General features: G+C 39.4%; 2 protein-coding genes and 4 non-coding genes across 14 annotated transcripts; 5 read left to right on the top strand and 1 right to left on the bottom strand.

The window, feature by feature from the left end:
• The first annotated feature begins 1,838 nt into the window (after window positions 1–1,838).
• On the top strand, window positions 1,839–8,257 carry EIF4A2 (eukaryotic translation initiation factor 4A2). Of its 6 annotated transcripts, none has more exons than XR_010408832.1 (12): window positions 1,839–2,080; window positions 2,917–2,962; window positions 3,049–3,181; window positions 3,462–3,601; window positions 4,393–4,561; window positions 4,654–4,763; window positions 4,972–5,115; window positions 5,423–5,560; window positions 5,795–5,884; window positions 6,108–6,187; window positions 6,636–6,746; window positions 7,462–8,257. XR_010408832.1 is itself a non-coding variant. In XM_045903191.2 (11 exons), exons 1-11 carry the CDS (start codon window positions 2,052–2,054, stop codon window positions 7,604–7,606), a joined length of 1,224 nt encoding a protein of 407 aa, XP_045759147.1. In that variant the 5' UTR covers window positions 1,839–2,051; the 3' UTR covers window positions 7,607–8,257. The 6 variants fall into 6 exon arrangements, 3 of the variants coding, with proteins under 3 accessions (XP_045759147.1, XP_045759146.1, XP_064439844.1); XR_006795582.3 differs by having other exon boundaries at window positions 1,943–2,080; window positions 2,914–2,962; window positions 6,636–6,742; XR_006795581.3 differs by having other exon boundaries at window positions 1,943–2,080; window positions 2,914–2,962.
• Window positions 3,292–3,360, top strand: LOC123835084 (small nucleolar RNA SNORD2). Its single transcript, XR_006788640.1, has one exon. It is a non-coding gene; the product is annotated as a small nucleolar RNA SNORD2 (small nucleolar RNA).
• On the top strand, window positions 5,158–5,333 carry LOC123835080 (small nucleolar RNA SNORA81). Its single transcript, XR_006788636.1, has one exon. It is a non-coding gene; the product is annotated as a small nucleolar RNA SNORA81 (small nucleolar RNA).
• LOC123835032 (small nucleolar RNA SNORA63) lies at window positions 5,600–5,731 on the top strand. The gene has a single exon (XR_006788592.1). It is a non-coding gene; the product is annotated as a small nucleolar RNA SNORA63 (small nucleolar RNA).
• Window positions 5,911–6,051, top strand: LOC123835050 (small nucleolar RNA SNORA4). The gene has a single exon (XR_006788609.1). It is a non-coding gene; the product is annotated as a small nucleolar RNA SNORA4 (small nucleolar RNA).
• On the bottom strand, window positions 7,672–23,349 carry RFC4 (replication factor C subunit 4). 4 transcript variants are annotated; one of them, XM_045903193.3, is made up of 12 exons: window positions 23,210–23,337; window positions 21,720–21,774; window positions 20,947–21,086; window positions 19,309–19,387; window positions 15,183–15,262; window positions 13,155–13,274; window positions 10,962–11,105; window positions 10,645–10,765; window positions 9,872–9,997; window positions 8,716–8,796; window positions 8,525–8,641; window positions 7,672–8,442 (listed from the first exon to the last, which is right to left on the bottom strand). In XM_045903193.3, exons 3-12 carry the CDS (start codon window positions 21,072–21,074, stop codon window positions 8,347–8,349), a joined length of 1,092 nt encoding a protein of 363 aa, XP_045759149.1. In that variant the 5' UTR covers window positions 21,075–21,086; window positions 21,720–21,774; window positions 23,210–23,337; the 3' UTR covers window positions 7,672–8,346. The 4 variants fall into 4 exon arrangements, with proteins under 4 accessions (XP_045759149.1, XP_045759148.1, XP_064439982.1 ...); XM_045903192.3 differs by lacking the exon at window positions 21,720–21,774 and having other exon boundaries at window positions 23,210–23,349; XM_064583912.1 differs by lacking the exons at window positions 21,720–21,774; window positions 23,210–23,337 and adding an exon at window positions 23,007–23,164.
• Between the last annotated feature and the right edge of the window lie 1,319 nt (window positions 23,350–24,668).

Here is a 24,668-nt window from a genome sequence, read left to right as displayed (position 1 = left end):
AAATGTGGTAAACATAGCATTCATTAGAAATACATTGTAGAGGGGTGCCTGGGTGGCTCAGTTGGTTAAGTGTCTGCCTTCAGCTCAGGTCATGATCCCAGGGCCCTGGGATTGAGCCCCGCATTGGGCTCCCTGCTCAGTGGGGAGTCTGCTTCTCCCTCTGCCTCTGCCCCTCCCCCTGCTTGTGCTCTCTCTCTGGCTCTCTCTCTACCTCTCTCTCTCAAAAAAAAAAAAAATTACATTGTAGGGTTGCAGGCGCTGTGGGTTTGGATTTTGACTCTGGATTTTTTATTAGGAAGCTTTTTTACCTTGAAACCCTTTCAGCAACTGTGATCTAAACAAGAATTTAGCCCTTGTTTATTTCCTTTTAAGAGATTCTGGAAATCCTCCACAGCATGTAACAGTAGTGCTAAACCTAAAAAAAGGTCAACAATTGGGTGTTAATTGTTGATTGATTTCACCCTGTGATTGATTGGTTTCACCCTAAAGACTCCAGTGAGACTAAATGGTTAGTCATTTTTCTGATTTAGTATTTCCTTCCGTTTCTCAGATCCCAGGAGAGTTGTTGTAGGTTTTAGATGAGACAATAAGGATCTTTGACCTCCATTCTCAGAAAATATCTGGCGTTATCTCAAATCTGCATTTGAACATTATTACAGGGGGATGGATAAGGAGCAGCATCCCTAAAATGCGATCCACGTCTACTTTGTCATCTTGGTATTCGTTTTTGTCAGACTTCCTGGCACAATAATAATTTTCAAATACATTTTTTGAAGAAAATGTATTTAGAATCAACTATCATACACAGATTTAAAAAGTATGTCAACTTTTAGGTGGCCGTCTGAATTAATGAGAAAATGTTTCCCTGATAATATCTTGCAGTGTGGGTAGTATTTTAAAGTTAAATGACTAAATGCATCGGGCCTAACCCAGGCCTGGGTCACAGCTACAGTTGAAAACCTCTGGGGAGAATCGTGCCGTTTATTTAAGCAGCAAGGGTTATATTGCTCTCAATCTCCATTAAATCAACATGCATTAGGTATTAAGCAATTAAAGTTCAAAGCCTTTTGGAAAAAAAATGAGCAGTATAGACCAGAATCACAATCTATCTAGTCCCAAAGGGGCATGGAGCTATATCTGCCGGAAGCGTCCATTTAAATTCCTGCTTTACAAGGAAAATTACTCCTTAGCAGTTAGCCGTTTGCAAAAGTTCACAACGATCTTAGCGGGCATTCCCCACACGTAAAAATTATTAGTATTATTTTAAAAAGAGAGCGAGAGAAGACCAGAGGCAACATGAGACCAGAGTTGGCTGCGCCAGAGACATTTGCAAAGGACACTACACATTTTTTCCTCGCTTGGCACAACGTACTACGGTGCACCGGATTTCCTGGGACATGCTGGGTGGCCGACATTTTCCCTAGCAGGAAGTTTCACACTTCTAAGATCTGAATAGATGCTAAACGCTCAGCTAAAGGCCAGGCAGCTCTTTACCGTCGAATTAAACAGCGGCGGGAGCCGGCGGAATAACCCCATTGACCCCGCCGTGCAGAGCGCGGCCGTGCCTCCGCCGCGGGCCCCGAGCGCCGGCGGCGGACGGCGAGCTCGGCCCAACTGGCCCGCGGGGAAGCGCCGGCCGCCCGGCACGCAGCCGCCCCAGGCTTCCGCCTCCCGGTGCCGCTCGGCTCCCCCGGCCGCCTCTGCTTCAGGGACGCGGAAACCCCGTAGGAGCGGGGCGGGCGGGGAGCGCGGTTTGGCTACCGCTTGCTGCAATATTCTTCCGCCGCAAGGCAAAGAGTCCCAACCCTCCCCCAAGGCCCTGGGATTTCCAGCGGCCCTGTAAGATCGAGAAATAATCAAATTTGGATTTTCCCAGCCACTCGCTTAGGATATTTTCTGAGCTAAGGACCCCAGGATCACAATTTGGTGGATGACCGAAGAGCGACGAGAAAATTCCTCCGCAGAAAACGGGTTCCGGCCGCGAGCCTATAAAAAACGGGTGGCGCGGTACCGCTGTCTTTCCAGTCGGGCGCTGAGTGGTTTTTCGGATCATGTCTGGTGGCTCCGCGGATTATAACAGGTATGGGGCTGTCTCGGCGGTGGTGTTTTGTGGTGAAGGTCATATGGCACCGGCGGAGATGGTAACGGACGGCGTGGAGGCAGGGAGCTCGGGATTCATAGGCGTTTCTTTGGGGGTTAGCACCCCTCTGCCCTTCGAGAAGCTTCCATGATGGGTAGGGCCTGGACTGCGGGGAGGCAAGGGTACAAAAACGGAGTGGTTGGAGGGTGTCTTTTTTTTTTCTCCCCAAGACGCTTTGAAATCCCGGCCGCTTCCCCTGCCCGTACGGAGCAGGTATAGTTAAAGCGGTGGCGCAGTCAGCAGTCGAGACAGTGCAACGGGGCCCGAAGCTTTATTTGCGGCGGAAGGCGCGAGTTGCAGTGCTCGACTTTAGGTGGGGTGGGGGGAGGGTGACAGCGGCGCCCGCTCGCCAAGGCCACAAGGCGGATGGGACCGCGCCGGCAACGGGGTCCGTGCGAACCGTTGGCATCGCTCTCGCCAGGCCTCGGCCCGCGTCAATCACCGCGGCTTGCGCAGTGTAAGGGGCGGAGCTCAGCGCGTGGAGCTCTCGCGAGACGGTCTGCCGCCGAGACGGGAGCGCCTGGCGCTCGGGCCTGGGGGAAGGGCCGGCGTCCGTGGGGCCTTTCCTGGGCGTCCCCTGTTGCCGGCCTTCGGGCAGGCGCGCACCGAACATTCCGTGCCCTGCAGCGCCAGCTTCCTTGGCTGCCGTGGGGGTGTACACGTGCAGGGGAGAGTGGCCAGACGAGACCGGCTGTATAACAGGGCTCTCCCCTAATGTGTAGTAAAGGATGGCTGGGGAAAGGCATGTTCTCTAACTGCAGTATTCTTGTCAGCAGAGAACATGGAGGCCCAGAGGGAATGGACCCTGATGGTGTCATCGAGGTAAGAAATGGTTGTTGATTTTGAGACGTTGGAAAGGTGAGCTTGTTCATCCCATTTATTCAGTTTCTTTTATATGTAATTTACAGAGCAACTGGAATGAGATTGTTGATAACTTTGACGATATGAATTTAAAGGAGTCTCTTCTTCGGGGCATCTATGCTTATGGTTTTGAGAAGCCTTCAGCTATTCAACAGAGAGCTATTATTCCTTGTATTAAAGGTAAAAGAACTAGTTATCACTTCTTAAAAATGAATTAACTGTTCTAGAAAGACCTGGACCGTAAAAGGGAAAATAACTTCTGGGGGACTAGCACCTGTTTGTATTCCTTAAAGTGAAATGATGGCAATCATCTTTCGGGACTGACCTGAAATGAAGAGAATACTCATTGCTGATCACTTGATTATTTGGGCATAATTAATGTTCCAAACGGAATACATGGTGTGAACTAGAAGTGGCGGTTTGATGTGGGATCGGTAAATATGTATCCTACTTTTTTTAGGGTATGATGTGATTGCTCAAGCTCAGTCAGGTACTGGCAAGACAGCCACATTTGCTATTTCCATCCTGCAACAGTTGGAGATTGAGTTCAAGGAGACCCAAGCACTAGTATTGGCCCCCACCAGAGAACTGGCTCAACAGGTATTGATAGTGTAGTTCAAAAAAACTGCTTGCGTGTTGCATAGGTTTCAGGTTTCACAACTGTGAAGAATTTAAAACTTAGTGTAAATTGGTCCTATCAGTAAGAGCCCTCCTTTTTAATTGTCCATGCATGCAGGGAGTTTTTGTTGAAAGTTAAAAATAGGAACTGGGTGTGCAGGTACCGGTTGGCAGGGTTGTGTAACAGATTTGAGAAACCAAAGCTTTTCAGGGTGGACTAGATCTGTTCCCATTTTTAAGTTTGAATGCAGTTGTGCAACATGAAAACTGCAGTGACATGTTATCATTTGACTGTCTCAGTAGTTTGTGATGCATCTGTTGCATGCTATGTTTTCAAAGCTCACTGCTATATTGGCTTTGAAGTAAAACCTTGCTAATGAAATTAGGTTTTATTAAGGTCAAGAGGACATAAGGTCCAGTATTTTGGGAAAAACTAAAGTATCAACAAGTTGTCCTAGATGTAATGGCAGAGTTCCACTATTTACACCTTCCTACACAATGAAAAGCAATGTGGGAAATGATTTAACTAAAATCATTTAACTAACTTAGCTGGTATCTGGGGCAACAGGATCCCAAGTTTGACAAGGCACAAGGAAGACATGTTAAGGGCATTTTATCATGAAGCAGTTAGATCAGTCTGCATTTTAAGCTTGGAGTTAAGTATTGTGCATGCCTAGAAGCTATTTGCAGACCAGATATTGCCATATGCTTTGGAAGTTTAGGCACAGAGCCTGTAATTCTACTGGATAATAATTAAGGGTTTTGGCTTTTAGATCCAAAAGGTAATTCTGGCACTTGGAGACTATATGGGAGCAACTTGTCATGCCTGCATTGGTGGAACCAATGTTCGGAATGAAATGCAAAAACTGCAGGCTGAAGCACCACACATTGTTGTTGGTACACCAGGGAGAGTATTTGATATGTTAAACAGAAGATACCTTTGTAAGTATTGCTGTCCAATGAAAGTATAATTGTTACTTAAATAGTATCCTTGTGCATCTAGAGCTGATAGTATGTATGGCTTGCTTTGTCAGCTCCAAAATGGATCAAAATGTTTGTTTTGGATGAAGCAGATGAAATGTTGAGCCGAGGGTTTAAGGATCAAATCTATGAGATTTTCCAAAAATTAAATACAAGTATTCAGGTGAGCTTTAATTTTACTCCCTGTCCTGTAGTAGGTTGGGGCTTAGGTTTAATGTAGGTGTACTGATGGATTTGTCCTTCCCCCCTGCTTAAAGCAATTGGTGCATAACTATACACGATTTTGTAGTGAGGCAAAGACACTAGGTCTCAGTTTGAGTGTTGTGAAAGTTGTGCTGTTTGTGTGACCATATGATCATTGTCTTTTTAAGGTTGTGTTGCTTTCTGCCACAATGCCAACTGATGTGTTGGAAGTGACCAAAAAATTCATGAGAGATCCAATTCGAATTCTGGTGAAAAAGGAAGAATTGACCCTTGAAGGAATCAAACAGTTTTATATTAATGTTGAAAGAGAGGTAATTTGTCTAATTACTTAACATTAAGATGTTCATTTTTTAGCCTTCTTGTATAAGCACTGTGCTAAAATTGCAGAAACTAGGATTGCCTTAGTTTTTGTAATAATGCTAGCAGAGTACACACAAGAAGAAAAGTAACTGCACTAGATTGTGAAGACTGGGGTGGACCTCTTTCTTAATGTCCAGTGTCCTTTGTCTTAAGATTTGGTGCAATATGTCTTGGATAGGCCTAACTAACAGAATGAATTTCTAATGAACATGAGTTGGAAACTAGATTTTAATAACTGTTAACTTTGAAAAATTGTAGGAATGGAAGCTGGATACACTCTGTGACTTGTACGAGACACTGACGATTACTCAGGCTGTTATTTTTCTCAATACAAGGCGCAAGGTGGACTGGCTCACTGAGAAAATGCATGCCAGGGACTTCACAGTTTCTGCTCTGGTAAGAGGTGTTCTAGTAGTGATAATTTTATTTTCATTAAAGCAGGATTTAGACTACAATATAGCTGTTAAGTGCTGTGTTGTCGTTCCCCCTGCTCAAAATAAAGTTGTTTCTTAACTATACCTGTCTGCTATACCCCTGTAGCAGCCAGGGACGCTTGGTCTCATACATGTCATTAAAATTAAATAGTTGATTTGACTGGTGATTCTTGAATTAAGGTTTGTTAATTTGCAGCATGGTGACATGGACCAGAAGGAAAGAGATGTTATCATGAGGGAATTCCGATCAGGGTCAAGCCGTGTTTTGATCACTACTGACTTGTTGGTAAGTCTCCCACTGTACTTGTTAATCTACCAAAAGTTTGTTTTGGGGGGAAGGTTTTTTGATAACCTTTACCAGCTTGGGCTCTTTGGGAGAGTAAAGACAAGACCACACTCCACAGTGGGCTATACCACTTAACCATAGTTCACTACTATTTTGTGGCCTACATTAATAGCTGTCTAGTTTTTTAAATTAGAATTTGAACACCATACCATTGTGTTTCCAGGCTCGTGGGATTGATGTGCAACAAGTGTCATTGGTTATAAACTATGATCTACCTACCAATCGTGAAAACTATATTCACAGGTGAGTAGGTGGCATTTTGGCTGTTACTGTATTGGTAAAATGAATTCATGTGTGGCTTTTCTACGGATTGATTTGTTTGAAAGGTAACTTCGTATCAGGAAAGCAAAAAGACAAAAGACTTAGTAACTTGGTAAGATGTAACTAAAATTGTACTTGGGAAGATTGGTCATCTACAGTGGGAAAACAGTTGTAAATGTTGCCCAAATTGTGGACTTACTACATACAGATCAGGTGGTTTAGATCTGTTGGTCTTAGCTTACTTTTGAGTTTTTAGTGAAGTTCTTGTGTCCATGTGCTTTCTTGGTGATTCCTCTGTAGTTGGGATTTTCTTGGTGTTGTCTGGTAGCAATTTGAGCAGACCCTGGTTTAGTTATAGTGGCTTTATCCCTAAGTAAATTGAACTGTACTTTGTTATATGATGTAAAAAAAGACTTTTTAAAAAATACAGGAGTCGATAGCAGCAGTTGATGACGAGATGGCGCTCAGAAACGGCGTTGACGTAATTTAGGACGTGGAATCATAAGCGAAACAGCACACTGTTTGAATAAAGAGCGAGTCGGTATTTATATTTGTTTTTCTTTTGTCATGATTATTTGATATTTTTAAGTTGTTCCAGCCAAGGCATTTTTTTTGTATGTTAGTCTCTTAGGCGGTTTGTGTTGTCTGGTTTCTATCAGGAAGGTAGAAAGCTGTTCTGGAGGTAAACACGTTTGAGTTAATTTTGAGTTACAACGTGTGAAACTGAGCAAAAAAGCAGTGATAAGTTTGGGTTACCATACCAAATACTTGTTTTCCCACTGGAAAAAGTTGTAAGTTTTAGACCGTAGTTAACCTTGCAGCATTTGTATTTACAGTTTACAGTTCCAGAGGTGCGTCGAAATGGATTTACATAACTGTTCTTTTTTGTTTTATCCCTGGTGTTTACATCTGTCCCAGGCTGACATCTGCTCTTGGCTGGCCCACTTTGGTATGGGCTTTAATTTCATTACCCCAAACACAATACTGTCATCTGCTTTAAAAGTAATGCTCAAGACACCTGATAAAATCTCATTTTGCAGCCAGACAAGCCTTGAATCCTTTTGGCACTAACTGCAAAGGAAGATTTTTTTCTCTAGATATTGATTAGCAGCTAGTGCGCTCCAATTAGAAGCACGAACTATAACCCTATTAAGTAAACAGCAGCTGATGGTTAACAAGTGGATCATCATGTTCAGTAGTTCATTCATACTCGAGAAGTAGCATTCTAATTGCTCTGATTTCTTTTTCTTACACAGAATTGGCAGAGGGGGTCGATTTGGGAGGAAAGGTGTGGCTATAAACTTTGTTACTGAAGAAGACAAGAGGATTCTTCGTGACATTGAGACTTTCTACAATACTACAGTGGAGGAAATGCCAATGAATGTGGCTGACCTTATTTAATTCCTGGGATGAGATAGTTTTGAATGCAGTGCTCGCTGTTGCTGAATAGGCGATCACAACGTGCATTGTGCTTCTTTCTTTGGGAATATTTGAATCTTGTCTCAATGCTCATAACGGATCAGAAATACAGATTTTGATAGCAAAGCGACTTTAGTCGTGAGCTCTTGTGAGGAAAGGCATTGGCTTTATCCTCTTTAGAGTTAGACTGTTGGGGTTGGGTATAAAAGATGGGGTCTGTAAAATCTTTCTTTCTTAGAAATTTATTTCCTAGTTCTGTAGAAATGGTTGTATTAGATGTTCTCTATCATTTAATAATATACTTGTGGACTAAAAGATATAAGTGCTGTATAAAATCAGCCAATTATGTTAAACTAGCATATCTGCCTTTATTGTGTTTGTTATTAGCCTGAATAGAAAGGCCTTTAAAATTGATTTTTTTTTTTTTTTTTTAGAAAGCATTTGAATGCATTTTGTTTGGTATTGTATTTATTCAATAAAGTATTTAATTAGTGCTAAGTGTGAACTGGACCCTGTTGCTAAGCCCCAGCAAGCAATCATATCCTAGGTAGGGTTAAATCCCCAGTAAAATTGCCATATTGCACATGTCTTAATGAAGTTTGAATGTTAAATAAATTGTATATTCACTTTAAAGGTGCTTTGGTCATTTTATTTTTATCAAATCATACTTAAACTTTAAACTTGAGTAGCTTACAAAATTGTATCTTAGGAAAATGATCCTTTCAGCAATTCTGAGTTAACTGCTGCATCACCGTCGCACAGAGGCTGATGAGTTGTAGATGTTCATCAGCACCATCTGCTAAGCATTTATCTACTTCCTATAAGAAAACTAAAAGTTAGGAAAATTTGCCATGGAGTCATATTTAACACATTTTGCTGAAATGTGAAGTGCCTACTTACAGCAAGTTTTTCTGTGATAATGGATTTCTGTTTATCAGAAAGGTTATCATTTTCTACGACCACATCATGAAATTGATTTACAAGCTGAGTTGCTGCATGGCCCTCATCAATTAAGTCCTGCAACAGAAAGAGTTGAATTTAGTAGGATCATAATTTTTTCCTTCCCCAAAGTTACCTGTAAAGTGACTTACTTTTACCACAGCTTCTAGTTTATCAAAAGAGCCACTCTGACACGCAGCAAATATTCCATCAATTGTCCCAGCTGGTATTACCTAAAGTTTGGGAAGGCAAAGGAAGAACTTGGGAAGAACCTCATGCTCCTATCATGGAGCTCCAGAAAACGACTGAAGTAAGCTTTTCAGGTAACCATAACCTAACCCTGATTAGGTAATAGTGATGCATTTTGCTTTTAAAATTTTTAATGCCCCTGAAATACACAAAATTTTCTTTGCTTCTGATAGTTTCAGGCTTGGGCCCACGATGGGACAAGAACAGCTTAACTGCTCTGGGTGAGCAGCTAAAAATTCTCCCCAATGGCTCAGACCCAAGTGGTTCTAACTGTTCCTCAGCAATGGCTAACATCTATCAACTAGCTTAAAGGGAATTTAAAGGGAGATGCCCCCTTTCCTAGTAAAGATGCCACTAATGAGATTGCTTTTAGAAAGCTTATAATACCCAGAAAATTAAAGGGGACTAATCCTATCAATTTCTTAACGGTATGAAAAATATCTTACGAGCTTAAGTCTTAAAACTAGTAGTTACACTAGTAGAGATGAACCCTGACAAATGATTTCTCCAAGTGGGATATTGCCCCTTTATATATGACCCTTTGTCAGATTATCTGTTAAATCTCTCAACTGCCGTTATCACTGAAGTGTTGTGATGCTTCCAGGTTATTTCCGTGTAACACTGTTCTAGCATAGTACTTGGCACATGCTATAGACTGTCCCTCAGGTTTCAGGTTAAAAATCCCTACTGTGATACTAAGAGGGTGAGAACTTTGGGAAGTTGATGAGGTATGAGAGCAGAATCCCCATGAAAGGGATTAGTGCCCTTATAAAAGGTCTTTCTGCCAGAAAGGATGCAGCTGAGTCCATGAACTAGGAGTCTATGTACTAAGAAGTTGGTCCTCACCAGATACTCAATACAGGTATCTTGATCTTGGACTGCCCAGCCTCCTGAACTGTGAAATTTGTTTATAAGCCACTCAGCTTACAGTATTTTGTTAAAGCTGCCTGAATGGATTAAACCAGCACATAATAAGCATTCTGAATACATTTGTTAGATGAAAATTTTCTAAGAGCCCCAAGCCCAACCAATATTTTTAAAATTATCTCATATTCTTACCCCAGCAATGTCTGTGATCACCTTCTCTGTGATCTCCTTTCCACCTGTTAATCGGGTAGCACTTTGAAGAAATGTAATGGCTTTTCTTAAATCTCCTTCTGACACTTTAACAAGACAAGCTATTCCCTGAAAAGAGAAAAAAATTTTTTTAACCTATGATGGCCAATTAAGACTTTGACTTTAATAAAGAAAAGTGAAAAAATGCTGTTTTAGCCGAGAGTTAGTTGGAGAAAAATAAAACTTATTTTCGGTTTTAAGGGAATGACAAAATTCATGGAGATAGCATCAGTCCAGTGGAAGGCTAGAGATCTCTTGTCTTTGAAAGAAATTTGCAGAGACAAAGAAATGTTCCGTATTTCTAATCCTATTTTCTTGAATACATAAAGACGATTCAGTTACGGTTAAATTCTGTTAAAATGAGTAAGGCCTACATACCCTCTTTCATCACCAAAATTTCATCACAAAATTCACTCCTCAAGTGAAATATTAGCTAGGACACTAAAATCTTATTATGCAGAGATTTGTTATTGGAGAATTTGCATTATGTGTATGAAATCTGTCCCGGTTCTGGCTCTCTGAAATATTGATAATAAACTTATAATAGTAACAAGAAGGTTGAACCTGTAATTCCTAGACATTCCAAATGTTGCTCTTTTAGCTTAACTTTGCCTGAAGGCATCAGAAATTAAAGCACCACATCTGATGCTTTTGGGACCTCTTATGAATCATCAAAGGAATTCGTAACAACAATATTTGTAATAATTAGTAATTACCTCATTGCTAATTCTGACATGTTCTTTATCAGCAATGTCTAGTAATCGCTGCTGTTGAATTTTATCTGACAGTGGTTTGAATCGGAATTTAGAACATCTAGACGTCAGAGGTTCAATTATTCTGTAAAATATCGGGGAAAAAAAAAAGTGAGTATCTAAAGATTTTCCCCCAAAGAACTCATTTTTATCAAGAACAAATCAAGACTTGATGGAGGAGAAATTACTGTAGACTTGAAACATTTACATTTTTTTCTCTCCCTAACTGGAGTTATCAAAACAAGGCTGCCTACCATCTATCTTCAGGGCAATATACATACCGACTGACATAGTTACAGATGAGACAGAATCGTGTGGTTTTAGACTCCTTCTCCATGGTACGTCGTAAAGCTGCCTGAGCAGCTGAGGTCATAGAATCTGCCTCATCCAGAATCACAATCTTAAAAGGAGGACATGGCTTCCCACTGATTCAGAAAACAGGAGTTATAATTCATATATTGTCACCAAAATCTAATTTTAGAACACTCTCATCCCAAAAAGAAACCCCATGCCCATCACGCCTTCCAGTTCTCCCAGCGGTAGGCAATCATGGATCTCTACTTTGTCTCTACAGATCTGCCTATTCTGCACATTTCATATAAATGGATTAATACATTGTCTTTTGTGATTGGTTTCTTTCACTTAGCATGCTTTCAAGGTTCATCCATGTTGTAGTATGTCATTACTTCATGTCATTACTCTCCACTACAAATAATACGGCAAAGGGATATCCCACATTTTATTCGTTCATTCACAGGTTGATGGAAGCAGAGTGGCGCAGCGGAAGCGTGCTGGGCCCATAGGTTGATGGAGAGTTGGGTTGTTTCCACGTTTTGACTACTATGACTAATACTGCTGACGAACATTTTTTAACATGTTTTGAATAGACCTATTTTTTCGTTTCTTGTGAGTATACACCTAGGATTGGAATTACTGGGTTATCTGGTAACTCTATGTTTAATTTTTAGATGACCTGCCAAACTATTTTCAAAATGTCTGTACCATTTTACATTCCAACCAGTGAAGTGTAAGGGTTCCAATTTCTCCACATTCTTGCCAATATGTTGTCTTTTTGCTAAGAGCTACCCTAGTATGCATTAGGTGGTATCTCATCATGGTTTTGATTTGCATTTCTCTATGGCTAATGATGTTGATGAGCATGTTTTCATGTCTTTATGGGCCTTTTGTATAGTAGTCCCCCCTTATCCACAGGGAATGTGTTCTAAGACCCCAGCAAATGCCTGAAGCCCTGGATAGTGTCAAACAGTATATAAATATATATACGCCATGTTTTTCCTATACACACATACCTATGAAAAAGTTCGATTTATAAATCAGGCACAGTAAGAGATTAACAATAACAACATCCTTAACAATATAATAATGAAAGAAAACAATTTTAACAATATAGTGTAATAGAAATTATGCAACTGTGGTCTCTCTGAGAATATCTTATTGGACTGTACTCCCCCTTCTTGTGATGTGAGATGGTAAAATGCCTATGTGATGAGACAAAGTGAAGTATGACATAGGCACTGTGATGCTAGGTTACTTACTAATGACCTGATGATGATTATGTCAGAAGGTGAATCATTTGCTCTGGACTTCAGCTGAGTGTAGGCAAGTGAAACCATGGAAACTGACTGAAGCCACAGATAAAGGGAGACTACTGTATCTTCTTTGGTGTAAGGTCTATCAGTTCCTTTACCTTTTAAATTGAGTTTTCTCTTGATTACTAAAATGTACGAGTTCTTTATATATTCTTGATCAAAGTCCCTTATCAAATATAGGATTTATATGCATTGTCAATCCAAGGTAGATATCAAAAATCAGTCATTCACTTTCTACAAATTCTTAAGTGTGCTCTGATATGAATTTAAATATATACCAGGTTCCAAAAAATTTAATCTTAGAACTGTGCCACATAAGGATTATAAGTAGCTGACTAAACATCCTTGTTTAACTCAGAGCAGTCCTATTTAAATTATTAATAATTTTCCTCTTTTACTCTAAAAGTGTCCAGTTTGGACAATAACTTAATATGGTCACCCTAATTAGGAAATATACACTGAAGCTTAAGATATCTGACAGAACTTTTTTTTATAATACAATAACAAAAATCAGGTGTACCACCAAACTACCAAATTTGATTAATAAATACTCCTTAGACAAAACATAAGTTCAAAACCCTTGACAGCTAAACAATTTAAAATTAGGTATTATAATGGAAAGGTCATTTCTGGGTTTAAATAATTTAGATAAAGGGACATCTGGCTGGCTCAGTCAGTAGAGCAAGCAACTCTTAATCTTGGGGTTGTGAGTTCGAGCCCCATGTTGCTTGTAGAGATTCCTTAAAAAAATAAAATAAAAAAATATACAATCTAACATGAAAAAGGAGTTGGACATTTGGCAGAAACGTATTTTAAACAAATGCAATGACATGGTATGAAGAAGGAAAAGTGAGCTTTACTTACTCTGAACGACTTCCTGACACAGTTAATTGAGCAAAATTCTTCACTTTTTCTCTAACTACTTGTATTCCACGTTCATCGGATGCATTTAACTCAAGAACTCTTAATCGAAAAAGTTCAGGCCTATGTCAAAATGAAACAAGTATGAAAAATAACAGAGCATATAAGTAACTGAGGTTTAAACCACATTTTAACAATTGCACATTCTGTAGTAGTTTAAAATCCACCTAGTAAGTACTAGATAGAAGGCATGCAATCACTTTTGTATTTTTTATTTTGTAGAGACATGCAGTTTAAAAAACAGGTAGATGGTATCACATAATTAATAAAATTTTAAATCAATTTTCCACTTAAGATTGTATCATAAACATCTTGCCATGTCATCAGAACCACTGTAAATACCATTTTAATAACTATATGACATTCTATCCTATGATTATACCATCATTTACTTATTCTTCTATTGTTAGATATTTAAATAGTTTTAAATATGGTACAATTTTAAATAATGCTGCAACACAGCATATTTTCAATTATTTCCATAAGGTAGCTTGCTATAAGGACTATTACTGGATTAAAACATGAACAGGTTTTTTTTTTTTTTTGAGTTTAAAAAAAAATTATTAAAAATAGCTCACCATAGGGTCATCTGAGAAATCAAAAGAAAATTAAAATAACTGGCACACCCTGCCAAGTCTTTGTTTTTGAAAACTTTCCTCTACTTTACTATACACGTATTTATTTTTTAATTAAAAAAATAAGAACTGGGACTTAGTTTTGTCTTTAGTTTTCCTAAACAGTATGATAACCTTCTAAGCATTTTTCTATGGGCACATTCATAAAGCTCTGTGCATATATTTTCCATTTTAAAACCACATATACTATGAAATGTGTAATTCATAATTAAATTTCGTTCTAAAGGACAAACATTATTTTTAACAGGATATTTTAAAAATTATATAATTTGGACTGACCTCCTCTCAAAAAACTATTAATAAACTACTTGGGTTTCATTATGACTACATTGCTAAGGCTCGTTCATCAGGTTGGATCTGAGTTGTGGAATAATCAAAAAAGCTCTTTTATAATTTCCTTGAGAAACAAAAATTGCTGTCAAGTAAAATATTAGGTTCACAGCACCTTCCCCTTTTTTCTTCACATTTCAACATAACTAATTATCTGTACATATTTGGTGGTTTCAGAGGTATCTGAATATTTTCACATGTGGGATTTCAGATGTACCCTTTCACCATATATATGCCTGATATAAAAGTTCTGGATAAATTCAAGATAGCCTTTGGTACACTTGATCTTAGCCAAAAGGCCGAGAAGTGATTAAGACAGACTTTGCTATTGGTGCATGTTTTAGGGATATCATACCTGGGCTGATATATATCTTTTAACTCTAGGTAAAAGGCTCCTCTACAATGGTTGATAAGCCAAGACAGTCAATCCTGGAAAAAGAATCTAAGAAAGTGGCTCACAGAGGTCGTCTGGTGTACCTGGAATTCTGCATCAACTACTACATACTCTGCTCACACTCAAGATACTTGAGGTCAAGGAGTTGGCCTAGCCACTCCAGAGGCAGGGCCTGGAAAGGCCAGAGCAAGAAAGAACTCTAGAAGGAGTGGTGTGGGGTCAATAGCATGAGACACAGCAGATCCTATCACACAAGGGCACAGATGTGTGAACACAACCACCATTAAGAGAGTAATGAAAGTACTGGCATGAATAAAGATAGGATGGGTCCTTTGGGCTCCAAAATCAAAATGAAAAAGTTAGTGATGACAAAAATCATAAGGCTTCCTATGTTGTAGTACATCAAATATTTGAATAAGGTTCAGAATGAAGATTACAAAAGATGTAGGCAAGCTTATTTATTGGAGGGGAGGAACTGGAAACGGGCCCACTGAATTAATAAAAAATACAGAAATAATAACCTTACAAAGAAACCAAATACAAATTTTTAGTTAAAGAAAAGCAGAGATTTTTGGTGTCAAGTCTTTAAAAAAAAGAGAGATTTCAACTTACCCAAAAAGCTCCCTAGCTGCTGCCAAAATGGTGGATGTTTTTCCAGTTCCAGGTGGCCCATAAAACAAGAGATTAGGGAGCTGTAGAAGTTAAATTTTATTTTTTAAAAGTTGTATTCTGGTACAAATAGATGAAAATGATGACTGAAAATGTCTATGGAACAGTGCAACAACTTCCTTAATAGGGCACATATCTGAATACAAATATTTCTTAATATAACCAGTATCAAACTATTAGTAGTTGTGAATCCTGCTTTTTCACATAATACTATACTTTCCCCCAAAATGTCTAATATCTTAAGCTGAATCAATATTTATGACTGTTTTATACCCAATATACTTAGGTGAGTTTTCAAAGCAGGAATTAGATACCTTTCTTTCTTTCTTTTTTAAAAAGATTTTATTTTTAAGTAATCTCTATACCCAACATGGGGCTTGAACTCATAACCCTGAGATCAAGAGTGCAAAGTTCCACCGATTAAGCCAGCCAGGCGCCTCGAAACCTCTTTTTTCTGAAGGGAATCTCAGGCTTCTGTCGTTCCCTATCCCACCCCTCTGCTCAGGATTGGGCAAGATTTTATATTTTGTAAGAAAGATTTTGTATTTTATAAAGATGTCCATTGCTTTAAGGGGGAAACAGACCAAATGAGACCTTCAATTTGGCTAATACAGAGGAAAAAGGAATGAAAAAGATTTATCAGGGCTCTGGATGAGCTGATGTTCCTACAGTAGTGGTGGGAAAAAAAGTTTACTAAGTGCCTGGCAGTACTCTACTCCATGATTATATACCCTGTAGGGATGCCCACATATATCAGGGAGAATTAATTAGAGGAAGAATGGGTAAGACTAAATCACTATCTTCTTTTATACCTTAAATCTCACTGGCTTGGCTCCTATCAAGCAGGCAACTAATCTGTGGTACAGATTGATAAATGTACTAAATTCTAATGAGCTCTGTCATAAAACTGCACTCTTCAGTATGTCCTTTCATGTACAGAAATCACTGCACATGGGAAACTAGGAAGCAGTTTATTTGCTTCCATTCTTGCCTAACCCTCAACCTTCCCATCCATTCTTCACCCAAATCAGATGCCCCTCTGCTTGCTACTTAAAACTATTCACTGGCTTCATACTCCACCTAGAAAAACAAAACCAGACGAACAAAAACCAACCTGTATTTATGAACATCCATGATCTGCTCACCTTTCCAGGCTCCAATTTACAATGAATTCCAACAACTAAGCACTTACGGCCTATCCCATCCCCCAGCTAGGGTCTGACTGCTTTTTTCCTGCTTCGCCAACTTCTACTACATTACAAGTCAGAAGCCTTCCCTGACAACCCAATCTAAAGTGGAACTCCTCTGTTACTCTCTCTTTGTTGCACTTAATTCAACTTGCAATTATTTATATACAACAATTTACAATCATTGTTCTTTATTTAGTGTTTTGGTTTAATTGTAAAATATGTCTACCTCACTAGATGGTAAGCTTAAGGTCAAGAACCTTATTTATTGGGCGCCTGGGTGGCTCAGTTGGTTAAGCGACTGCCTTCAGCTCAGGTCATGATCCTGGAGTCCCTGGATCGAGTCCCGCATCGGGCTCCCTGCTCGGCAGGAAGTCTGCTTTGCCCTCTGACCCTACCCCCTCTCATGTGTTCTCATTCTCTCTCTCTCAAATAAATAAATAAAATAAAATAAAAAATCTTAAAAAGAACCTTGTTTATTCATATCTGTATTCTCAGCATCTTGTATAGTACTCAACATGTGTACAATAAGCCAATGTACAGATAAATATATTAACTGAAGACTATTACATTGGTAGCATACAGCTTAAGATATAGGCTATGAGTTTTGCTACTTAAAAACAAACACCAAAGAACCTCCTAAGCTTTTTGACTGGTTTTGGTATCAAGGTAATGTTGTCCTCATGGAATGAATTTGGAAGTTTTCCTTCCTCTTCTATTTTTTGGAATAGCTTGAGAAGAATAGGTATTAACTCTTCTTTAAATGTTTAGTTGAATTCACTTGTGAAGCCATCTGGTCCTGGGCTTTTGTCTGCTGGGAATTTTTTGATTACTGATTCAATTTCATTACTAGTAATCGGTCTATTCAAATTTTCTGTTTCTTCCTGATTCAGTTTTGAAAGATTGTAAGTTTCTAGGAATATTTATCCATTTCTTCTAGGTTGTCCAATTTGTTGGTATATGCTTTTCCATAATATTCTCTTATAATTCTTTGTATTTCTGTGGTGTCATTTGCTATTTCTCTTCCTTCATTTCTGATTTTGAATCCTCTCTTTTTCTTGAGGAGTGGGGCTAAAGGTCTATCAATTTTATTTATCTTTTCAAAGAACCAGCTTTTTTTTTTAATATTTTATTTATTTGAGAGAGCGAGCGAGAGAGAGCATGAGCGGGGAGGTGGGGAGGAGGAGAAGCAGGCTCCCCGCTGAGCCAGGAGCCCGATGCGGAGCCCGATGTGAAGCTCGATCCCAGGACCCAGAGATCATGACCTGAGCTGAAGGCAGACAGTTAACCAACTGAGCTTAACCAACTGAGCCACCCGGGTGCCCCTCAAAGAAGCAGCTCTTGGTTTCACTGATCTTTTCTATTATTTCTTCTTAGTCTCTATTTCACTTATTTCTACTCTAATCTTTATTATTTCCTTCCTTCTGGTAGCTTTGGGCTAGTCAATTTGCGTATGTGAATTATATTAAAATTCCTAGGTTTTTTCATCTTTATTATTTTGATCCATGCATACCTCAATATTTGTAATAATTCATCCATGTAACTATCACATACAATAACTTAACTTCCTTAAAAAGGGTAAAATTATTAAACCTTACATTATATAACAGTAATATATATGGTGTACACAAGAACTGTATGCAGAATATTAGTTCTTAAAACTGATTTCTGAAAATCATCTATTGTAATTCTACTTTAAAACCTGTAATTCTACTTTAAAATCTTTTAATGTAAATGAAGGAGTGCTCGCTTTGGCAGCACATATACCAAAGTAGATGAAAGAATGAATTATTTTTCTTTACTCTGTAGAATTTAAAAAATTCCTTCATCTTTAAGTTTTACAAAACTTAGTCTGAAAAGAAACATAAGATATTAAATAAGTGTTTTAAAAAAGGAAGTTCCTAATTCAGCCTTGTAAGATAGGTGGTATAAAGTCAAGAACTGGGTCATAATCCCACTACATTTGCCTCAAGGGTTGAGAATATGGCCAATTAAAATATATCTTGTCCTGCAATCTGTGTAATTATTACTACACAATTAAAACTTTGTGTATTACAATTAAAACTGTGTATTATAAAATTAAAAGGTAAAGGTATTTGGATGAAATCAAAACAAAAATTGGCAGAGAAAAAGATTTTAAATAGTTTGATAAATATAACTTCTTTCAAAATATATACTCTTATAGTGTAATTCCAGGAAGTGAATAATGGCAGCAAAAGCCAAAAGAAACTCTAATTCAAAGTAGCCAGGTTGAAAGGAAGGAAGCAAATCTTCCTGGGGAATAAAGCAAAAACCATACCCCACTTTCATCTGCAACTTTTCCCCTTCTTTCACTGAGCTCTTAAAGCACTTCATCATACACAATTTTAAACTGCTAATTCTTATGGGGTTATCTTGTCTCTGAATCATCTAAAATGCAAGTCATTGAAGAATTTTTTTTATCCCACATATGGACAGAAGACACAATGCTATAAGCAGAATTAAATACTCATTTTTTGTATTGTAGTTCAACCAAATCCTAACATTAGGTGAGCAATTATACTTTCAAAGAATCTCTGACTCTTCTTTATAGTACATATTATTATCTATTATTCTCTTATTTATTTGGCTTCCATGATTATTCTCTGTGTCTCCCCACCAAAATCAAAGCTCATGAGGAAAGGGACCCAGTATGTCTTGTTCAGTGGTCTCTACTTAAATACTATGTAACAATGCCATAAGATAGGAGATGCTCAATAAATATTTGAACTAATATACAGCTAGTATTTAAGGGGGGCAGGAGGTTATGAAAGGAAGGAAAAGAATGAAAACAATTAAATCTTAATTAAAAAAAATTTAAATCTTAAATCTCCCAATGACATGAAATATCATCTGCTACTCACATCAGCACCTTCTAAAGACTTTTTCAGCACTGCAACTACTTCTTCCTGGAAAGCAACTTCATCCACACATTTTGGGCGACTGGAAAAGAACCCAAAGAGATTATTTAGTATATTACAGTAGCCACAGAAATGTCTTAAGTGTTCCTTTTGCTAAAATATCAATGATAATACTCAAATATTGGTAATAAAATGGGAAACTTTCATAACTGGAAGTAGGTGGAAACCTCACTTGTATTTGCCTTAAGCTAATACATACTGAAGGAGTGAAGTCATTTTTCCCTTTATAGATGCAGTTTACATCTATAATGCTTACAAAAACTAAGCAAAAAGATCTTATTACACCACAAATGTCAACTGGTTAAAAATTTAAAGTGAACACTTGCCCACAAAGTAATATATTTTGACAAGATCATGCACTTAAGCTGAAAAGGAAGAACTATTTAATAACCTCAGGACAGACAACTATTTTGGTTAATATAGTTAATTGACTAATACCAATTTCATCCATCACCTAACTGCACAAAAAACGCCTAACCAGTCATTTGATTGAGAGCTAACTAACAAATTTAACCAAGATGAAGTATAATAACATATAATTTTCATCTTACATCATTAACTGGTGATTTTAAGAGAAGCTGGAACAAAGTTATACTCCTAACCCTAAGATTAGGCATTGTGCTTAATTAGCTAGCCCTTCTTTGATTTATACATTTCTAATTAATAAGGTCAATGCCAGGTAGGAATTTTAGGTCAGATAATGTTTTCTAGGGAAACCAGCATAAGTTATAAGCTAGAGTTTCATATTCAAATACCTGGGGCCAGGGAGGAAACAAGAGTAAAAGAAGGCAGAGTATAAGGCAAGAGAAAACAGAAGGAACTACAGTGAACTGAGGTACATATGACCTTTCCAGAATGAGAAGCAGTACTCAAGTCCAACTAACTACTGTCAAATGAGAACCTGCATCTAGTTCTGCCTAATCTCTTGAGAAGCTGAAAAGCTAGATTTTTTTTCCCTTTGTATAATTTATTTTTTTAATTAAAAATCCAGATTTTTATGTGAAATTTCCCATTTTAAAAATCACTGTTAGTGCCAAACTAAACATATGAGGGTCTTATTTGACCTGTAAGTAATCCACAAACTTTTGATAATAATTGAGCCTACACCAGGGGTTACAACTACTTGTCACAGTATCACTTAGCTGATTGAAATTGAAGTGCCACTTCAAGTGTTGTTTTTGCCAAAAACGTATAAGCAAAAACTCAACGATTTCCACCTATCTGTAATGAAAGGTTCGGGAACAGATTATTTGGATTTATGTAGAACTCCTGACCAAGACCTTATGGCCACATTCTAGAAATTCTGTTTTCTCTTGCTGTATCTCAATCCCTAAAACCATAGACCTGAGTTATAGGAAAGACCTTAGTTCATCTATAAAGCAATTAAACTAGATCATCTGAAGGTACCTTCGGTTGCAAGGTTCTAGGACTTACATATTTGGGCGATTTTCAAGGACATCTAAACAAAGCAAATCATCCCCCTCTTAAGTAACAACAACAATAACAACAACAACAAAGTGACTAAAACTGGTTAGAGAAGTAATTTATTAACTACGTCAAGAAAAATATAAGCATTCTTACTATTTTTCCACCCATGGAACAGGTCTGGTTTTCTTGTTCTCTCCACTGCTTCCAGCTGTGGCAGCTACTCCTCGATCCTTCAGTGACGGTTTAGTACTGACAGATGTGCCTTTTAGAAAAGCCTGCATCGTTACTTCACCCTGACCAGATGCGAAACAGGAAAGTTCTTTTGAAATCATTACGAGAAAGTGGGAAAGCACACCTAGCACACTTAATCTTGTGCAAAATACTCCAATAATTACTTACTAAATAAAGGACATCACCTCACGACCTAGCAGCCCCTAAATGTATTGTACTGAGAGCTACAGGGACAATTAAAGAGGCCAAAGTGCTTAAGGAACTTAGAATCTATTTATAGTGAGAGTTACAGATCAAAGATAAATCTTATGACTGAAAAAATTTTAAGAGTTCCTCACTTTTTGACAAATATGATGTCATTAGTGGCCAAACTTTGCATGGGCATCTACAGTCTCTTCCATTCCAGTCATGGACCTAGCTCTAGCTCAGACCCTGGAATGGACTTAGCAATGAGGAGTGCTGGGACCACAAATGAGAACTTTCATTTCTTTTCCTGGGCCTAGAGCTCCATTCAAGGGCCTGTTTTACTGGAAGAGCCAATGACTGCCTTCAGAGCCTATTTTGTGTGGACGGTTGGGCCGGGGACTGTGTTGTTAAAATGGAAACCGCTCTTTTGCTAATAACATGCTCATCTGAAGAAACCAAAACAAAGCAGAAAAGTATGAGTTGTTTTAAAAAGTCATACAAAATCTTACCCAAAAGGTAACGACTATTAACGTTCAGGTAAACTTTCTTCTAGGCAGCAGGAGGCTGTTTTAAGGATAGAAAAGCATCACTACCTTGCCTGAAAATCCCCAGCATCAGTGGCAATTCTACTTTTTTCACTGCTTTTCCCCAGTGCCTAAAGCAGTAACTGGTGCACGACAGATGTTCCATAATATTTGGTGACTGAATTACCATTTATAAGACTCACTTCCCCTGCTATAAAAGGAGTTAAGGCCTATTCAGTAAGGCAGTTAATAAAAGAATAAATAAATAAAAGTTAAATAAAAGAATTGTGAAAGCCCACATGCTCTGTTGGTGGGAATGTAAACTGATGCAGACAGTATGATAAACAGTTTCCTCAAAATGGAGTTTCCTCAAAATACTAAAAATAGAGCTACTCTATGATCCAGCAATTCCAGTATTGGGTATCTATCTGGAAAAAAAAAAAACTAACAACCTAAAATCACTAATTCAAAAAGATATATGCACCCCTATGTTCAATGCAGCACTATTTACAACAGCCAAGTTATGGAAACAACCTAAGTGTTCATCAGTGGATGAATGGATAAAGATGTGATACACACATGTAATGTTACTCAGCCATAAAAAAGAATAAAATCTTGCCACTTGTGGCAACATGGATGGACCTTGCAAGTATTATACTAATATAGGCAAGTCAGAAAGACAAACACTGCATGATTTCACTTACATGTGGAATCTAAGAAACAAAGCAAACAAAAACCCAGACTCATAGATACATGGAACAGACTAGTGCTTGTCAGAAGGGAGGAGGCGAAAAGGAGGAAGGGGGTTAAGAAGTACAAACTTCCAGTTATAAAAGAAGTAAGTCATGGGATGTAATGTACAGCATAGGGTATATACTCAATAATTTCACAAACGTCTAATCACTGTTGTACACCTGAAACTAATACTGTATGTCAATTAGACCTCACTTTAATTAAAAAAAAAAAAAAAGAACACAGAGAAAAAGCATACTTCTGTGTACACGTACTTCTGTGCTTGGCATTTGGATACTCAGTAAATAAATGGCTAATAACTGTAAACAGCCGAGCTTTTTAACGTTACTGGATTACTCCATCCCTGCCGGATGCAGTAATTACTAAACAGTACTACAGCTCAAAGCAGGGCTCTGAAAGATGCTGTACGGAGCTACCACTGCGCGAACCAGTGCGGAAGGGGAAGACATAGCACGGGCATTAAGGGCGCAGGAGCTGAGGAAAACGAAGGCTACCCTCACAATTTCTCGGGCTGGTCACCTGTATCCCCAGCTCTCCGTACTCCCGGGCACTGCCTGGGCCTTTCAGCCTCTCGTCCCCGGAGGGTGGACGCCACCGGCTCGTCCCCGGGGCTTCCGGGATAGGGAAAGGGCGAGGTGGTCGCAAAGTCCTAGCTCCGTTCCCAGCTGTGAGACTATCAGGCCTAGGAAGCCCCGAGCCGCCACACCGGGTGACACACTCACCGCTGTCAGCACGGTCGCCCCAGTTCCCGCCACCGACCGGCAGGCGAAGGGCAGGGCGGGAATACGCGGGCACGGCGCGCGTCACTTCCGGCTTGTCGCGCGCTCTCCTGGTCCCCGGAGCCGCTAACTCGTGCGCCGTTTTATTTGCACAGGTGAGACGGGCTTTAGGGACACCCCGACTGGAGCGAGAATGACTAAGGAGGTGTAAATAGAGTTCCACCTATTGTCGTGCATTCCTCCGACTGGAGGCCGCGGGACAAGGAAGATTGAGCGGGACAGACGCGGAGGGGCGGCTGGGGCGATGGACCGGCATGCTCAGCGAACGTGGGCGGGGAGGGGTCTGCGGCTGCTTCCATGCGTGGGGAGGGGCGTGCTCTTCTGTCCCCGCTGTCCCCGGAGGGCGTCAGGAGGCTGGCTCTCTTTTTAGGCGCGAGTGTGCAGACCCTGTACCGTACTGTGGACGTCATTGGTGGCCCTGGGGCGTCTCACAGACTTTTCTGCGGCGACACAGCTCGGCTAAAAACCTGCTTCACCCCAAAGAAAGATGGGGAATGGAGAGGGTGGAGTCGGCCCCTCGCCAGAAGAGGGCACCCTGATTATCCTGTCCTCTTCCTCCAGCTTCGTCGTCGCATGGCAAACTGTGCGTTAAAGCTAGAGACGTCTGAAGACGATGTCTTTGCCCTTTTGAACGCATATGGCTTATACCTCTATTACTAACTGGCCGTTGGTGAGAGGGAGCACCTCGGCATGCGGATAATAGTCATTTTCTAATTCCAGAACTCTGCCCAGAAATCTGGTGGTGCAGACCACTCAAGACAAATTAAAAGACTGATAATAATGTTTAACCCCACCATGATACATGCCCTGTGGGCTCCAGGCAAGTCTGAGGACTCCCTTTTTATCTTTACCCATTTCTTATCTTAGTTCTGAAATTTTCTTAAATCTAACTGAAATCTGACCCTTTTTAAATGCTACTTTTGCTGGGGCGTCTGTCTTCGCTCTGGTCATGATCCCGGGGTCCTGGGATGGAGCCCCTGCATGGGGCTTCTTGCTCAGCGGGGAGCCTGCTTCTCCCTCTCCCTCTGCCTGTCGCCCCCCCCCCCGCTTGTGCTCTCTCTCTCTAATAAATAAATAAAATCTTAAAAAATACTAATAAATGCTGCCTTTGCTGCACGCCTTTCCCCTAGCCCATAAGGGTGAGCTGGGTCTTCTCCAAATGAATGGCTATAAATTTTGTTTGGTATAATCTCAACATGATATTCATTGTTAATTTTACATGTTTATTAATTTCTCTTTTAACAAAGCTTATGACACCAAGGTCAAGGTCCTCACTGGAAAAAAAATGGGATGCTGAGACTTGAAATAGGGTCATCTGGGTTGATGCATTTGAAAATCTTAAATTTCCATACTTCTTTAAATGCTGTTGATAACAGAAGTAGCCCATTCTTCCCTGTTAAAG

This window comes from Mirounga angustirostris, unplaced genomic scaffold (assembly GCF_029215605.1).
Source record: "Mirounga angustirostris isolate CCGP_5_RB_7025 unplaced genomic scaffold, mMirAng1.0.hap1 SCAF_1, whole genome shotgun sequence".
Classification (NCBI taxonomy): Eukaryota; Metazoa; Chordata; class Mammalia; order Carnivora; family Phocidae; genus Mirounga; species Mirounga angustirostris.
This window is presented reverse-complemented; position numbering and strand designations above follow the sequence as displayed.

Excerpts from the sequence above, each read along its gene's own strand:
- EIF4A2 (XM_045903190.2), top strand. The coding sequence starts at position 2,052 with ATGTCTGGTGGCTCCGCGGATTATAACAG. Across the intron at positions 4,764-4,971 it reads AATTAAATACAAGTATTCAG|GTTGTGTTGCTTTCTGCCAC; the intron begins GTGAGCTTTAAT and ends TGTCTTTTTAAG. Across the intron at positions 6,188-7,461 it reads CGTGAAAACTATATTCACAG|AATTGGCAGAGGGGGTCGAT; the intron begins GTGAGTAGGTGG and ends TTTCTTACACAG.
- RFC4 (XM_045903192.3), bottom strand. The coding sequence starts at position 21,074 with ATGCAGGCTTTTCTAAAAGGCACATCTGTCAGTACTAAACCGTCACTG. Across the intron at positions 11,106-13,154 it reads GTGTCAGGAAGTCGTTCAGA|TGGGAAGCCATGTCCTCCTT; the intron begins GTAAGTAAAGCT and ends TTTCTGAATCAG. Across the intron at positions 9,998-10,644 it reads ATGTCAGAATTAGCAATGAG|GGAATAGCTTGTCTTGTTAA; the intron begins GTAATTACTAAT and ends TTCTCTTTTCAG.